Raw genomic sequence first — 16,577 nt, 5'->3', positions numbered from 1 at the left:
TAGGAGCAGATATACAGAGATCAAAATATCATCTTTAGGGCTTCCCTGGTGGCGCAGTGGTTGAGAGTCCGCCTGCCGATGCAGGGGACGCGGGTTCGTGCCCCGGTCCGGGAAGATCCCACATGCCGCGGAGCGGCTGGGCCCGTGAGCCGTGGCCGCTGAGCCTGCGCGTCCGGAGCCTGTGCTCCGCAACGGGAGAGGCCACAGCAGTGAGAGGTCTGCGTACCGCAAAAAAAAAAACAAAAAATCATCCTTATTACCAATAAGAGGTGGGTTGGTTTCGATGTTTGCCCACAGACAGCTGCAGGCCAACACACAGGGGCTGTCCCTAGGGGTTTACCACGCAGCTGCATGCAGAAGGTGCCAAGTATGCAGACAGACATATCCTGAAGGGAGCTTGGAAGGAGGGGGCTACCTATGCCAGCTCCCTCTCCCCCATCACCAATCAGATAAGGTGCATCTCCTCCCTAGGGAGGAGGGAGGAGGAATAGGGCAAAGCTGGAAGCGTTTCTACTCTATTGTTTCCCTCGTGAAGAATGGAAGAAATGCCCTCCCCTCCCGGGAAACATGAGGGTGAGGGTGAGGGGTTACTGCTCCCGCCTACCTGGCATGCTGTAGTAATAAACAACCCCCAAAGCTCAAAACTCCGACAACAAAGGTGTATTTCTTGTCAATAGTGCCTGTCCATTATATATCAGCTACAAATCTACCCCGTCTTTTTCACTCTGGGACTCAGGAAGACAGATATTCCTCTACTTGGAATATCACTGTCGCTTGCGGCAGAAGGAAAGGGAATATGGTGCCACAGGTGTTGGCTCCTAAAACTTCTGCCTGGAAGTGACACATCCCACTTCCCTTCACATTCATTGGCGAAAACAAGTCACGTGGGCAAGTCTGATGTCCATGGGGCAGGGAGATAAAATGCCTTCCTCCCTCTCAGGGAGGGGCATCCCATATTTGAAACAATAATACAGTCTCCTTTACCTCCTTCCAGTGAGAATAGGGGAGATCTGGCTGGATGAGCACAAATAATTCTGCTCTGATAAGGAAGGTGGAAACTTTCTATGGTAACAGGTAAATAGCTGGTGACCTACCAGGAAAGTATATCTGATATTTTATGAACTGCTGTACTTGGCAATTAGTCTGTAGGTCATGGGCAGTAGATAGGTAATTGTGAAGGGCCTTGAACAGCACTTTCCAAAACCAGGACACTAACCAGGGAAAAAGGTTGGATATCAGGTAGCTTGGGGATCCTGGGCGTGGAAGAAAGAGGCAGAGGAATAGCTCGTTAACAAGATGGCATTATAGCTGGAGCTTGGGCAAGGACGTAGGACGGGCCTTCTCTTTATAAGGACAGGGACTTCCCTGGAGGTCCAGTGGTTAAGACTCCACGTTTCCACTGCAAGGTGCATGGGTTCGGTCCCTGGTTGGGGAACTAAGATCCCACATGCCTTGCTGTGTGGCCAAAAAAAAAAGGTTTTGAGGACGGGTACAGAACAGTATTGAGTGTTGGGTGGCTAAGTTGGAAATGAGATACGATGTGAAGGAATCTCAGGGGCTTAGAGAGGGGCAAGGCTTGCAGCTGTTGTCCGGGGGGCTTGGGGTGGTCCTTGATCTTCGAGTAGGAACACGGGTGGAAGCACATGGGCCACAGCCACCAAAAATCTCCATCAGCCACATACAGGGCTTTGAATGGGCAGCAGTGGCTGCAAAGGGGGATGACTGGACCCAAGAGAAACAATTGGATCAAGTGTTCCTTGGTCCTCCCTAACCTGCCCTAATAGTTCAAACCCCCTTTTTCTTCTCCAGGGGCCAGACCACCCCCCAATTCACCCAATAAATTATCCAGCAGCCCCTGTCGCCAAGCCACAGGGTCAACTGGAGCCCAAAACAGAGGGGAAAGTGTCTTTTTTCCAATTCTCCTTATTTTATTCCACTTACATAGGGATCTACCACCATCCACTTGGGGTGTAGGGTGGGATTAAGGAAGGATGGATTGAGGATGTTTTTGCTTTTATGACTCTTCAAATAAAGTGTTTTTTTTTTTAAGGTTGTGGAATGCTTGCTTTAAAAATGTTTGCTGTCTAGTGAAAATTTTTTTTTAAATCTAACACAATTTCTGATTCTGTTCACCGGATTGGCTAAGGTTTCCATCTTTTTCCTGCCCCTGCCCCGTGCTGGGCCCTTCGAGCTGATGTTTCCCTTTTAAGAGGCACAGTTCCTGTAGATCTGCTTTTTTAGATGGTGGGAATAAACACCTCCCCTCCCCATGCCCATACTTGCAATAATGAATCCAGATTCTGTGAATTTAGAGGAAAAGAATTCACAAAACACAGAGGAGCTATAAGGCTTGCATGTGTGTGGTGGGTGAAGGAATCCCATCCTTTTCCCAGACCAGAGCACAGCTCGTGTGTGTGTGTGTGTGTGTGTGTGTGTGTGTGTGTGTGTGAACATCTGAACTACACTTGCACAGAGCCCTTCCCTCAGGCCCCCCTGCAGGCCTCCCTGAGTCACAGCCCCGCCTTCCCAAAGAGTTGCCCCAATTTGCATTATAAGGCAAAACTGAGGTTTCTGACTTCTCTTCCTAAAGCTGCAGGAAGTAGACTCAGCTGGTGCTGAGAGGCGTGGCCTGGGGTCACATTTACACCTTGACTCAGGGAGTCTTCTTGGAAAACAGGTCCCAGAGGGTGCTCTTTTTCAGCTGCCTCTCGGTGATAAGTGGTGAGGGGTTGCCCCGTGCTGCCCGGTGCTGCCTGGTGCTTGGCCCAACATGACTGCCTGCTCTGCCCATTGCCTGGGGTCAACGGACTACATGCCCTTGGCCTTGGAGTCACCTCAAGAGGCTTCTTGTGGGCGACAGTAGAACCGAGAGAGGTGCCATGGGCGGGGCCACAGCAGATGCGGGGAATGCTGTGAGGCAGGCAGAGCCCAGTGAGTCAGGGCAGGTGTGCAGGTTGGGAAGTTCCAGGAAGGGAGTAAGGGTCACAGCAGGAAGCGCCCTGGCCTGGGAGTAGAATCAGGTGGCAGGGAGTCTGGGGCCGAAGAGTTGGTGCTCCAGGGAGGCAGATGTCCAGGGTCAGGGAGACCTGCAAGGCTGGGTTAGGACCAGGCCCTCAGGACCCGAGGCAGGACCCTGGAGCTGAAAGATCTGGGGAGCTGAGCTCAGAGCCAAGTCCGCTGCTCAGGTACAAGACCATAATTGGGTCCGGATATAAAATAAAGCCCCAATCCTGAGGAACAGGACAAGGGCTCAGTCACCAGATCCCTGAGTCACCAGAACCTTGAAGCAACTGGCTCAAGGCTGTCGGAATTAGCATGGCCTAGAGCACAAGGGATTCCAAAGTCTGGGTCATGGTTGAGTGTGACTGTGGTCCTGCTGACCCATGAGGCATGAACTGATCTCCGGGAAAACCACGAGATCCCTGCCTGCCTATCTTTGAATAACCCCTCACCTGCTTTCTGTTGCATCTTCCCCTCCCCGAGCCCTACCAGGTAATCAGATAGGGCGGCCACCTGACCATGTCACAACTTCCCACGCCCTCGGCACCTTGTACACGCCCTCGGCACCTTGTACCCACCCAAATGTTCTCGGAAGGTCCCGCCTGCTTTGGAAGCCCCACCAACTTCCCATTCAACCCCAGTCATCCCATCCTTGAGGCAATAACCTTCTTTGTCCCAGTTTCCCCATCTCTGACATACAAAAAGTATTACCTTGGTGAAGCAGATGAGTTGGAGGGGAAGCCTGGAGTCATGGATGCCATCAGAAGTAAGGTGAAGATGATGGTGTTGGGAGGAGAGAAAAGGCAGATGTGAGATATGTCATCAGAGCTTTAGGCACCACCTAAATTAGGGAAAGGAGAGGGGAACACACAGAAGTGACACTAAGATTTTGAACACAGGGATGACGGTCCTGCACACATTTTCCTGCTGTCGCTTTGAATTTTAGCTTTCACTAATTTTGTTTTCCTTTTGTCTAGTGTGGAGAAGTCTGAAATCTGCACGAGGATGAAGTGGAAAGAGCACCGGGCTCGGCACGGAGGGTGTGGGCACTGCATCCTCCCAGACTGGCTGCATGTTTTCATGTTTCATTCTTTTACCTATAAAATGGGGAAAGATCGCCTTCATCACCTATTCCAAGGGAAATAATGTAAATGAAATATTTGTAAACTATGCAAAGTAAGTGTAAGGTGTTACGTGCAGATAATTGCCAGCTCACTCCCCCACAAGCGTTCTCCTGTCTCAAGGGCTTTGTGGCTTCCCGCGTCTCTCATGAGGGGCCCGAGTTTCACCTTCTTTGCTCCTACCGCCACCCTGTGGCCACTTTGAGAATTGCATGCTACAGTTAGGGATGCTAAGCAAGAAGGAAAAAAATGACAAGTTTACAAATAGAAAAGTTTTTGTTAAGTCTTTCCAAGTTAGTTAATAAATTCAACGCATTGCCAATCAAAAGCTCCTAATAGGTTTATTCTAAACTCCTATGGAAGACTGAATGGGCAAGAATAGTCAAGACAAATTTGAAAAATAGGAATAAAGAGGGGGAGAAAAATATGTTAGAAAACTATAGTTATACAAACTGGGATATTGTCACAAGAGTAAGTAGATGGATCAGTGTATCACAATGGAAAATCCAGAAGGATCTTTGCATATATGGGAATTTAGCATACAATAAAGATACTATTTTAAATAAAAGGGGGAAGAATTCAATAAATGGGATTAAGACAACTGACTGCCCATTAAGACCTAAATGACACTGTCATAAAACATACTTCTAAAGGAATTGTAGATCTAAACTTACAAAACACAATTATATAGTATTAAAGGAAAATATTTGGGGAGTAACAAAGACTTCAAAAAATTTTAAAACACACAAAACAAAACCATAGCCTAAATGATTGATAAAATTGATTTCATCAACATTCTAAAACTTCTGTTCATTAAAAGAGTGTAAACAAAGTTAAATAAGTGAAAGTATGAGAGAAGAATTTTGCAACAAATGAATATTATATAAAGAAAATCCTACAAATGAATTTTTAAATGACTCAAAACAGGAGCAAAGTATAAAAACAAGCAAGTCAAAAGAAAAGCAAATGGTCAATAAACTTATGAAAATATTCACTTAATAATCCAAGAAATGCAAAGTAAAACAATTATCATGTCATTTTCACCAATTCGACTGCAAAAATTGAAAACCTTTAACTGTCAGAGAGAGTCTGGGGAAAGGACACTCATTTTGTGTTGGTGAATAGTGTAATTATTCAATAAACTATGCTATATCTATATTGTGCACAAATGGAAAAGGATGAGGGAGGTCTTAGTGCATGACATAGTGCAATCTCTGGATGTGTTGAATGAAAAATCACATTGACATGAAATACATATAGTACGATACTATTAATGTGAACCATTATAAACACTACAGATTTTCTATGGATGCCCATGGGCATGTGTGTATGTACGTGTAGGTATGCACAGGCAAAATGTCCCACCAGATGTTCACCAAACAAAATATGGTAGTCACCTTTGGAGAGGAGATGGGAATTGAGGTGCTGGTCAAACGGGACGCTAGCCTTAACTTTCATGTTTTAAAAGGATGAATTATTTGTGTAATTAGAGACTTATTTAAAGAAGAAACTGACTAACGTGCTAGATGGTATTTTCCAAAGATGGCCACAACGATATGTCCAATCCCTCCTGCTCTTGGCAATGTGAACTTGCCCATCCCCACCTCCATCAGCTTTCAAATATCAGAGCTGGCATCCAAAGCCAGATAACCTAGATGACATCCAAGCTAAGCCTATGACCACTATCCAACACTGCTCTGGCTAATTAACCCTTACAACGATCCTATAAGGTAATACTGCTAACATACCCATTTTACAGAAGAGGAAGCTGAGGCTCATCCAGGAATTACAAATAGCAAAGAGCTAGTTAAGAAAAGAAAGAAGAAAGAAAATCTTATGGAAAAATATTCAGTCATCTCATCTATAATCAAGGAGATAAAACTAAAACAAAAATAACATTTGATGTCATTCTTAAACCATTAAAACTTTTAAAAAAGAATAATGTTTATTGCCATAAAATTTGTATATGCATACATTACGGGTGAAAGTGCAAATAAACACAATACTTTGAAAAGCATTTGGGCAGTGTATATCATGAATCATAATGTGTTTCAAACACATAATGTGTTTCAATTTCAATCTACTTCTGGGAGTTTATCTTATAGAAATAATACAAAAGAATAAAAATGTTTTCACACCAAGACATTCATTGCAACATTATGCATATACTTAGAAAAAAACCCTTTTGGATTTAGTATTTGTATGTCCTCTGTTTCCCCCTGCTTTTTAAATGTCTTTAAATGATTAACTGAAATATATCGTTATAAAAAAAGTAGAACACCACATTTATTTATGGAAATTATATTAATAAATTCCCATGGGAAAATGCCAGGAGAAATTACTCAAGAATAATCATAGCTTTGTGAGAGTGTTGGGGTGAACTTTATTTTCAAGATGCTTAGTAATGTTCTCATCCAGTTTAAAGATTTATTTTATTTATTTATTTATTATTTTTTTACAGTAGCACCTTGTTGTTTATCCATTCTATATATAAAAGCTTACATCTGCTAACCCCAAACTCCCACTCCATCCCTCCCCCAACCCTCTCGCCACTGGCAACCACCAGTCTGTTCTCTATGTCCGCGTAGGACAAAACTGTTATGATGCTTGTCTGTCTGCCAATCTCTTTTCCTAAATCATAGTTTTTGCCTTAAAGAGGCTGGGCCAGGAAATCCCACCCTACAGTCTGGCACAGGATGGGTTTCTTCCTGCCACTGGGTATGATGCCGGCAGGCAGTAAAGCATCAGGCCATCCAGAAGCTTGTGGGCTCCTCCCCTGTGCCCACGGAGGGGAGTCAGTCCTGGAATGTCCACGGTCCCCAGTCCCAGTCCTGCATGCCTGGCATTCTTCATCATCCAGGCCTGTCTGCTGGCAGCCGAGGTCCTTGACAGTTGGTTCATCTGCAGTGGAGTTTAAAGCCAATGTCTGCAACTACAGTATTCTGCTATCTAGATTGAGGATTAACACCTCTATTGATTTGATGGGGAAAATGGCTCCGAAATCCCCCTTGACAAGCTCTCTCTTTATCAAGAAACCACTCCGATCTCACCCACTTAGCAATTCACAGTAAGCGCCTATATGAACTGAAATTAGCCAGCTCCCAACCTGCCCGCTCTGTCCAACCCCAAGAGACAAGGTAGCAATAACTCAAGCCTGGAGCCTCACCCTCACCCCAAGGGCCTGGAATGAATCTGGAATGAAGCTCATAAAACCCAGGCCCGCTTTCAGAACCCTTATTACCAGGAGATAACACGTCTCCACATTCACTCCTACTGGCCTCCAATCCGTTCTCCGCAGAGAGCTGGAAGAGGTTTTTAAAAGACCCTCTGGTGGCTCCCATCACACAGACAATAGAAAATCACCCAGGCCCAGCCTCCATGGCCACCCAGCCTGCACCCCCCACCTTTCCCGCCAAGCATTGGCACTTTTCCCAGCCTCTGCTGGGGACACCCTCCTCCAGAGTGACCCACGCCTCCTGGTTTGTCTGGCACTTTCCTCTGGCACTCAAGAAACCTCTCAGTCCCCAGCAAACCCAAACCGTGGATCAGACCGCTTCCCCACCCAACCCCACACGTCTAACTGGCCACACCCAGGCTTCTGGAAGGTCTTAGCCCAAAAGTCACTTCTCAGAAAGGCCGGACCCTTCCCCAGCTACTCCCCTGGCATCTGAATTGGGTCCTCATTGCTATTCTCTCTCGTGACACTGTTTTTGGTTGAGGGCACTTACGGAAATTATTTACTGTTTCATTCACCATCATTAATTGAGGACCTAGGTGCTATTGTTTTATGGGCTGGGGATACAGCAGTAAACAAAGCAGACAGAAGTCCCTAACTTCAGAGAGCTTACATCCTACAGGAAGAAACGGTATGATTTTTAGAGGCAAACTATATAGAGTGATCAGTGTGACAGAGAAAAAGAAAGCAAGAGGGGAAAGAGAATGTCAGGGGTGGCGTCCTCAGTCTTAGACAGGGCTCCCAGGGAAGTTACATCTTGATCACAAAAGATGAGGAAGTGTCTTTGTTCCCATCCTGCCAGACCTACTAGAGAAGGGACTTGAGGACACGGGGTGGGGGAAGGGTAAGCTGGGACGAAGTGAGAGAGTGGCATGGACATACATACACTACCAAATGTAAAACCGATAGCTAGTGGGAAGCAGCCGCATAGCACAGGGAGATCAGCTCGGTGCTTTGTGACCACCTAGAGGGGTGGGATAGGAAGGGTGGGAGGGAGATGCTAGAGGGAGGAGATATGGGGATATATGTATATGTATAGCTGATTCACTTTGTTATGAAGCAGAAACTAACACACCATTGTAAACCAATTATACTCCAATAAAGATGGTTAAAAAAAAAAAAAAACGATGAGGAAGAAAAACTCGGATTCCTGGGAGTAAATATTCCAGACAGATGGAACAAAACGTGCAAAGGCCCTGAGCAAAGAACAGTGAAGAAGCCAGAGTAGCCAGAGCTGACAGGTGAGAGGAACGTGAGTTGAAAGTGAAGGCAGAGAGGTAACAGAGGTCTGACCCTGTGGGACCCAGTAGGTCCCTGTAACTCATGTGGCTTTTATACTGCATGAGATAGGAAGCTACAGCTGGGTTTGGTCTGCCTTGGGATTTAACCGGGGTGCTCTGACAAACACTTGTTAGGAGGCTTTCAAAAGATTCCAGGGAGGGTTTCCTTGGTGGCGCAGTGGTTGAGAATCTGCCTGCCAATGCAGGGGACACGGGTTCGAGCCCTGGTCTGGGAAGATCCCACATGCCGCGGAGCGACTGGGCCCAGGAGCCACAATTACTGAGCCTGCGCATCTGGAGCCTGTGCTCTGCAACAAGAGAGGCCGTGATAGTGAGAGGCCCGCGCACCGCGATGAAGAGCGGCCCCCGCTCGCCGCAACTAGAGCAAGCCCTCGCACAGAAACGAAGACCCAACACAGCAAAAGTAAATAAATAAATAAAATTAAAAAAAAAAAAAAAAGATTCCCGGGGGGTGGGTTAAACGAGGGTAGTAGTAGCAGAGTTGATGAGAAGTTATTTAATTCTGTATGTATTTTGAAGGTACAGCTGAAAAGATTTTCTTCTCAGTTGGATATGGGTGGGAAGGAAAGAAGAGTCAAGATGACTCCAATAGCACTGAGAGAAGGATGGTGGCTCCATTCACTGAGGTGGAGCCTGTGGGCAGCAGGTTGGCGGGGGTGGAGATCAGTTCTGAACGTGTTGACTTTCAGATGATTAGGCATCAAGTAGAGAATTAGATGCATGAGTCTGGGGGTCGAGAGAGAGTTGGGCTGGACATACACACTTGGGAATATTTAGAGTCGAGACTGTATTTAAAGCCATAACACGGTGGGTGAAATCACTAAGTGAGCTAAGTGTAGACAGAAAAGAGGAAAGGTCCAAGGACTAAGGTCTAGGACCGTCCACATTTCGAGGCTGGGGAAGTGAAAGGGAGAACGCTGGTCAGAATGATGGAAACAAACAGGCAAACGTGTGTGTCCCGGAGGCTCACTGAGGGCCACAACGGTGCCAAATGCTGCTGTTTTGTCAAATGAGAGGTCTGAGAAATGACCTTTGCATCTAGTGTTGTAACAGTCATTAGATTTGTTAAGGGCAGTTTCAGTAGTGTCTTTGGGCTAAGCCTGATCTCCAGAACCTCAGTGACAGCCATCCACTGGATGGATCTATTGGGACCCAGAGCATCCATGTCAATGCCTTTCGAGGTGTGGTCAGCATCCAAGTCAACAATGTTTTGAATGAGTGGGATGGAATCTTGGACTACGAGAATGTAAGATGTGGAACACGTTCATTATAAATGCCAGAGAAAGCCTTGCCTGCTCCAACATTTTGCCTTTTGCTTTTCCAGAGAGAAGAGGACCCTGTCTACATAGACATTCTCTAGGTTTAGGATCTTGAGGGAATACATCTCTTTAGATAAGGGACCAGCTTTCTTGCATTTTCAGTGACTTCTTTTTGAGCCAGTGACCGCAGTAGGAACTTCTGTGATCTCTAGGGATCCCACATCGTTTTGTGTTCGTCTCCTGTGTTGACTTCACAGGGCTCCTGAAGGCCTCTGAAATAAGAGAGCCATTTCAAGAACGCAGATTTCTTATAACTGGTATGTGCTATGGAGGTCTTTTGTCTTGATCTCAGATTTTAATCAGTTTATTTCAAAAGCAGGTGAATAATTTATTTTCACTTTTAGAAACCTTGCTTCCACTTGCCCAGATGGTTGGGTGTGGTGAGGTATGACCTGGCAGAAAAAGGCAGGATTGGGAAGGGACACCTCCCTGATAGAAAAGCTCTATAACCAGAGATATGGCTCAGCCTTTGTGCACCTCAGTTTCCTCATCTGCCAAGCAGAATCAACAGCTGTCTTTCCTACCAGAAAGGACTCTGAGAGGATTAAATGAAGGAAAAGGCCACACTCCTTACTCCCTGGATGGGCTTCTGCTGTCCAGCCCCTGCTGTTTGGAAGCTCCCCTCCTACTTGCACACTGGACATCTCAGGACAGACCCCGCAAGCACAGGCTTTCATTCTGCGCCTGCCTGGGCCTCCCATGCTCTCCTTCCCAAACGCCATCCCCCTCACTCTTCACCTGACCTGCTCCTGATTTCCTGGAGGACACGCTTCCTGAGTCCTCCTTAAAGGGATGCAGTCCAGGGATTTCCAACTCTGTTTTAAGCCACAGAGACTTTTCTTCCAATGAAAGATGTCACAAAATGCCACTCTATGGAATGGAAGTCAGAACTGCTCTGGCTGGCGGAGGGAGGTGGGCTCAGTCAGACTCAGCTGGAGAACCTCGGCTTTACTGCAAAACTCAGAGAGGCTGAAGGTCAGGTCCAGGGCCACGTAAGAGGTGGTCAGTGGCAGACCCAAAGCCAGGATCTGAGTCTAGAGGTCTGGACCGAGGCCTCTCCTCACCCTGTACCTCCAGAGAGCACTCTATCTCACACACTGGCTTCACAAGCAGGCAGTATCTTGTCTCATCCTTTCATGGCATCCCTGTGGGAGAGGGTCTACTTTACAGATGGGGAAGCTGAGGGTCATGGAGGCGGCTGAGGGCCATGAACAGGACCTTAAATTCGGCTTTCTTTCTGGGGCTGACGCCCTACCCCTCCACTCCCACCAGTCTGTTAAGGGTATGCAGAGTGCCCCGGCGGATACCTTCCCGTGGTGCCTGCAGCAGTGACAGTGCCACGGGCCCTCGGGGGCAGCAGGGCCCTGTGTGCATTGTCAGTCCTGCTGCTGGCGTTTTGCTCTGACGCCCAGGGCCGCGCTATGCCGGGATGCTCAATGCCACAGTCTGAAGGACCAGCTATGGGCAGCACTGATGGCAAGCAGGAGGCCACTATACTGTGACTGAATGAATGACAGGGTTCTGCTGTGTTGCTTTAAGGCCCTTCTGGTGGCTAAGCTGTTTAGCAAGATGGCCTGTGTCTTAGCCAAGATGGATGAAGCTGTCCAAATTTGGATGATATTAGCAAGGCCCTGGACCACCAGGTAAGTGAAACCAGTTCACTGTGGTCCCCTCCTAGTTTGGTGTTTTCCAGCGCTACATCCTGACCTCCTAGGATGGTGCTGTATACACAGGGGAATTCAGTTCATACTTGTTCTTAATGTGCATGAAATTCTATCACCGTGCAAAGGACTCCAAGTTCAGTCCATGGCCCATTTAAATTACATCATATGAATGAAAACTCCATACAATGACATAATTTTAGTTTATTCCAAAAGGGTGTGAGCTACATGTCAGTGAATATAAGTAGTTGAATATAAATATTAGAGTGAACTAATAGAGTCTTTTTATCCTCATGCCCTCTCTCCTCCCCTGCACACCCTTTGCACACATACACACGTGTTATCTTTAGTTTAAAATGAACCCAGACTGCTGGAACTCTCTCCCTCCCAGCCTCTTAAATGACAAGGGCTGTCAAATAAATTAAAAAGCAGCAGGAGGTCCTTGGCAAATCATTGAAATCTGGCATCATTTGCTTAAATAACCCGCCCAGGACATCTGGGCAAAATGAATGTCCATTTCAGGTGGGTTGCTGATTCTTGGGGAAAAAAACGCATTTGGGGTCACATAAAAATAAAACAGGGGCTTCCCTGGTGGTGCAGTGGTTGAGAGTCCGCCTGCCAATGCAGGAGACATGGGTTCGTGCCCCGGTCCGGGAAGATCCCACATGCCGCCGAGTGGCTGGGCCCGTGAGCCATGGCCGCTGAGCCTGCACGTCCGGAGGCTGTGCCCCGCAATGGGAGCAGCTACAACAGTGAGAGGCCCACGTACCCCGCAAAAATAAATAAATAAATAAATAAAAATAAATAAAACAATTTGCCAATTTTTTTAAAGAGAGGTAGAAAGTATTCCCCTCATCTGATTTACAACAAGTAAATGCATGATACAAATGAAACACATAATTTTAGAGATGAGAAAAGCACTGGAGGCTGGAAGAGTTGAGAATTTAAGGGTGCAAGGAGTACAGCGTTACAGGGACACACAGGCTCATACACAGATATTTTTGGAGTAATGTCATCACCTTGTGGTCAGACAGGGTATTGCTGCTATAGACGAAACTCCAGGGCAAGTTCATGGCTCTTTTTGTGCACTGGAATAGGTTTCTCGCTCTTCCTCCTTGCTGCACCACCTCTATCTGCTGTCTCACCATTTTGAAATGCCACCTTTTCCAGGCTTTAAAGCATTATCCATCCACTCGAGGCCTGACCTACACTGTTTTACCCAGCCGGGTCAAGAACTTAGCCCAGTATCAAGTGCCCATCAAGGACGTGTGCCGACAGGTCCCCACCTACTTTGTCCAAGAGCAAAAAGAAGGTGTGTTAATAACTTAACTAGAAACTCAAGACCATGGTTGAGGCAAATGGTGCAGTATGAGTTTTAGGTGCTTAGCAAATTCTAATGACAGTTTTCTGGTCAATTCTATTTCTTTGCTACTGGGTATAAAAATAATGAGCCCCGAAATGCATTTCCCCCTGGTGGCAGTGAAGATTTCCTGATACCAGGGACCACTAAGAACAGGCAGCAGAGTTAACTTGGCTTTACCAGAAGGTTGAGGACTGTCATTTCACCATTGGGATTTGACAGCTGGTGATACTCTCACCTGATCCAAAGTTTCATCCTCCCCTCCCCTCCCCCTGCCCAAGCAGCACTGTGCCTGGCATCCCCCATAGGAGGCCCACTTCTTTGGGGTTCTCAGTCCTCCTCTTTCTCTGGCTGTCCAGATGCTGGGAGGCAGGACCCTGATAGTTATAGACCACATGCTGGGAAAGGAACGCCTCAGTGGCTGGCATCCCTGCTGGGGATATGGCTGGGGGATCAATGGTGACAGGCTTGGAAAGCTACCAGATAAGACTGCAAAATCTGCCTGCTGCTCCAGAGAGAGTCAGTAACCACTTCCTATTAAGCTGTTGCCTGTCACTTACATCTTAGCATAAACTAACCCAATGAACAAGGTTTCTTCATAACAGGAACTTCCAGCAGGAAAACACAGAGAACTTGAGAGGTGGGGGTGGAGGGGGGTGGTTAAAGAGGATGATTAAAGAGCAATAAAAGAAATAGGAAAAGGCATATGGAGCCACTTAGTGCAGCACCGGTGAGATCTTCCATTCTGTTCCCAAGTCTCCGGCTAGTAAAGTTGTCTTGAACATCACATCTAATTTAGGTGCAACTCACAATATATCCACTCTACTTAGGGGTCTTAGAGCGATTAAGTGATCTTTTAAATAAAATGCTTCTCTTTCTTCTTAAAGGTACTGCACTGGCTATTGACCCCAATTCCTGTTTCGAAGTCCAAATTCTGTCCTTCCTGAGACTCTCCATCTGTGGGGAGTTCCCTGGGCTCTGAACCTCCAGGTCGGCCACGTGGAGAGCGGACCTGCCTGGATGGGACCGCTGACCTGAACCCAGAGCTCAGGGACCCAGCCCACCTCTGCCGATGGGAAGCGGCTCATTTCAGGCCTCCACCTTCTACTTTTTGACCCAAGATCAAGCTCTGTAATCTAAAAACGGGATACACTTTCTCCCTCTGGATTAGAACAATAAAGTTTCTTGCCTCCCTGGTCTAGCAGATGAGCCCTCCCTGCCTGCACTGTCCTCTCTCGAGTTACTGGGTTCCCATCCATGTGCTGTCCATGCCATCACACACCAACATGGTGCAATGGAGGATGTGTCTCTCCTAGAATGTCTCATTTCCAAGGGCCTCTCTTTAGGGTGGCCCTTGATGAATCCCTTCAGAATTTGGGCCGTAAATAAATAAATAACAAAAAGACACTAGCCACAGCACAGACTTAAGATTTCAGGTCTGAGGTCACATCTCTGTCACCTGCAAATTGATGCTGAGTTCTATGGAGGCCTATTCACTCTGGCCCAGCCTGCACCATAAAAATCCCTGAGAGCCAAGCGTATGAACAAGGCCTCCCAGACCTCTCTTTGGAACTGGTCTAAACCCCTTCGTGGGAACCCCCAGGCATTTCTCTCTGTTACAAATGAATAAGGGACCTGGCCTCTTTGCACTGGTCCTTTAACTGTCCATCCTTATAGCTGGGAAGGACAGAAAGTCAGCCTCCCCCATAGCACACAGAACATCCCTGGTCCCCTCACCTTAGACGCCAGGATAAACAAGGAAAGGGTACTGGAAATACAGAAACAGATGTCCACCAAAGGTCGTGCTGGAGTTTGGAGTAAATAGGACAGGACCGGGGTAGAGCGGACTGAACAGCACACGCGGGTGGAGTGGTAGGCCTCGGGGTGATCTCAGCACCGATCTGCCAAAGAAAGAGCAGAGCGCAAGCTATGCAGAGTCGTGATGTGGTGTGGTTACCTACAGTCATGAGTGGAAAAGTGACTGCATGGGAAAGGCCCAAGATAAACCTCTAACTGGGCTTAAATAAGTTATGGCTGGACCGGCCAGGGGCTCTGAAACTATGGATTTGGTCACACGCAGCTTGTCGAGGATAAGGCAGATGGAGATACCTGCACAGAGCATTCGGGGTGGAAGCATCAGATGTGACAGGCCAAGGCTTGGTTGACCAGAGGCCCGGAGAGGACCACAAAGCAGGGTCCGGCCTCCAGGGCTTGGCCCAGTGAGTCCCGGAGTTAAGTGCCCATGGCTGTCAGTCCATCCTTGACCAGTACCTGCCGTATCCCTGACCTCTATCCTCCAGCAACTTCAGGACCAGTCCCTGTCTGGTCCCATGTGCCTGAGTCCCTGTTATAGTTGCCTGGACCCCTGCTCCCGAGTCCTCTGTGATGGCGTGTGGGCTGCTATCTACTGAGAGCTCTGATGCCCATCGAGTCTTCCCCTCCGACCTTCTGAGCTTCAGCTGCTCCTGAATTTCCCATCATCTCCGGGTTCCACCTCATCATTATAACATACCTGTTACTTCCAGGAGACTTTAGACAACCCCCACCCCCAGGCACCCACCTGCTTATCTCCATCTGTTACCATCCCTGCAGACACTCTGCCAGCTAGACTGCTTTCCTCCAGGAAAATCTAGGTTCAAGGCCTGCTGCCCTCCTATGAATCACCACACTTGGCTGTCGTTGACTCCCCCGTAATAGCTCTGTACCAGCTCTGAGAAACTATAAGTACAGCCTTCTAGACCTTACAGGGCTTGTCAAGGTAGATTTTGGTCCTTCAGGTTACAAGCTCAATCTTTATCTTATAAAGAATCTTCCGTGCATGCAACAGGACTTAGATCCTTTGGGAGTTGGGATTGGAAGGAACAAAATTCCAAAATGTCATAGGCTGGGTGACTTGTAAACAACAAGCATTTATTTCTCACAGTTTTGGAGTCTGGGAAGTCCAAGATACAGGCACCAGCAAATTTGGTGTCTGGTGAGGGTCCACTTCCTTGTTCATGGACAGCTGTCTTCTCACGGTGTCCTAATAAGGTGGGAGGGACAAGGGAGCACTCTAGGGCCTCTATTCTAAGGGACTAATCTCATTACATTGGGGATTAGCTTTCAACATATGAATTTTAGGGAGACATAAACATTCTAGTCTACAGCATCACCCTACTGATGACCATTGTTAACGTTTATCCTTGAGTTCACCTAATCCATCACTCAATGAAATTTACCATATGTGACTCTCAAACCAGTGCCCATCATCCTGACCCAAACGCATTCCATGTGTATCAAGACCACGTGCCTTCTGTTTAAAATACAATCACACTGATGTTCACAACAGACTGTTTCCTCTATCTGTGATTGAGGAACTCAAGCTTCTTGCTAAGTCCTTTGCGCTAATCTTGGAGTGTCCCTGGAAGGGCCTAGGGAGTAGCTAAGAATTAGCTCACTCATCTTCTAAGCGGGGAAATCTTTTACTCTCTCTCTTTTTTTTTTTTTCTTTTTTCCTGTCTTGGCACAGCTGTTGTTATTGACCTCTGCCGACATCTCCAACGCTGCCTCTTAGGACTGGGCCGAGGGGACTGGGAACCCA

The 16,577-nt window shown here is 47.2% G+C and overlaps 1 protein-coding gene across 1 annotated transcript; it reads left to right on the top strand.

Moving 5' to 3' along the window:
• The first annotated feature begins 3,519 nt into the window (after window positions 1-3,519).
• LOC103085277 (gastrokine-3-like) lies at window positions 3,520-14,196 on the top strand. Its single transcript, XM_082931328.1, is given in 7 exon segments — window positions 3,520-3,766; window positions 9,177-9,361; window positions 9,757-9,903; window positions 11,516-11,576; window positions 11,579-11,619; window positions 12,808-12,949; window positions 13,885-14,196. Coding segments are annotated over 7 exon segments (918 nt in total). The 3' UTR covers window positions 13,980-14,196.
• The last annotated feature ends 2,381 nt before the right edge of the window (window positions 14,197-16,577 follow it).

This window comes from Lipotes vexillifer, unplaced genomic scaffold (assembly GCF_000442215.2).
Source record: "Lipotes vexillifer unplaced genomic scaffold, Lipotes_vexillifer_v1.1 scaffold311, whole genome shotgun sequence".
NCBI classification, from domain to species: domain Eukaryota; kingdom Metazoa; phylum Chordata; class Mammalia; order Artiodactyla; family Lipotidae; genus Lipotes; species Lipotes vexillifer.
The sequence above is the reverse complement of the archived record's forward strand: the minus strand, read 5'-3'. Positions and strand labels throughout refer to the sequence as shown.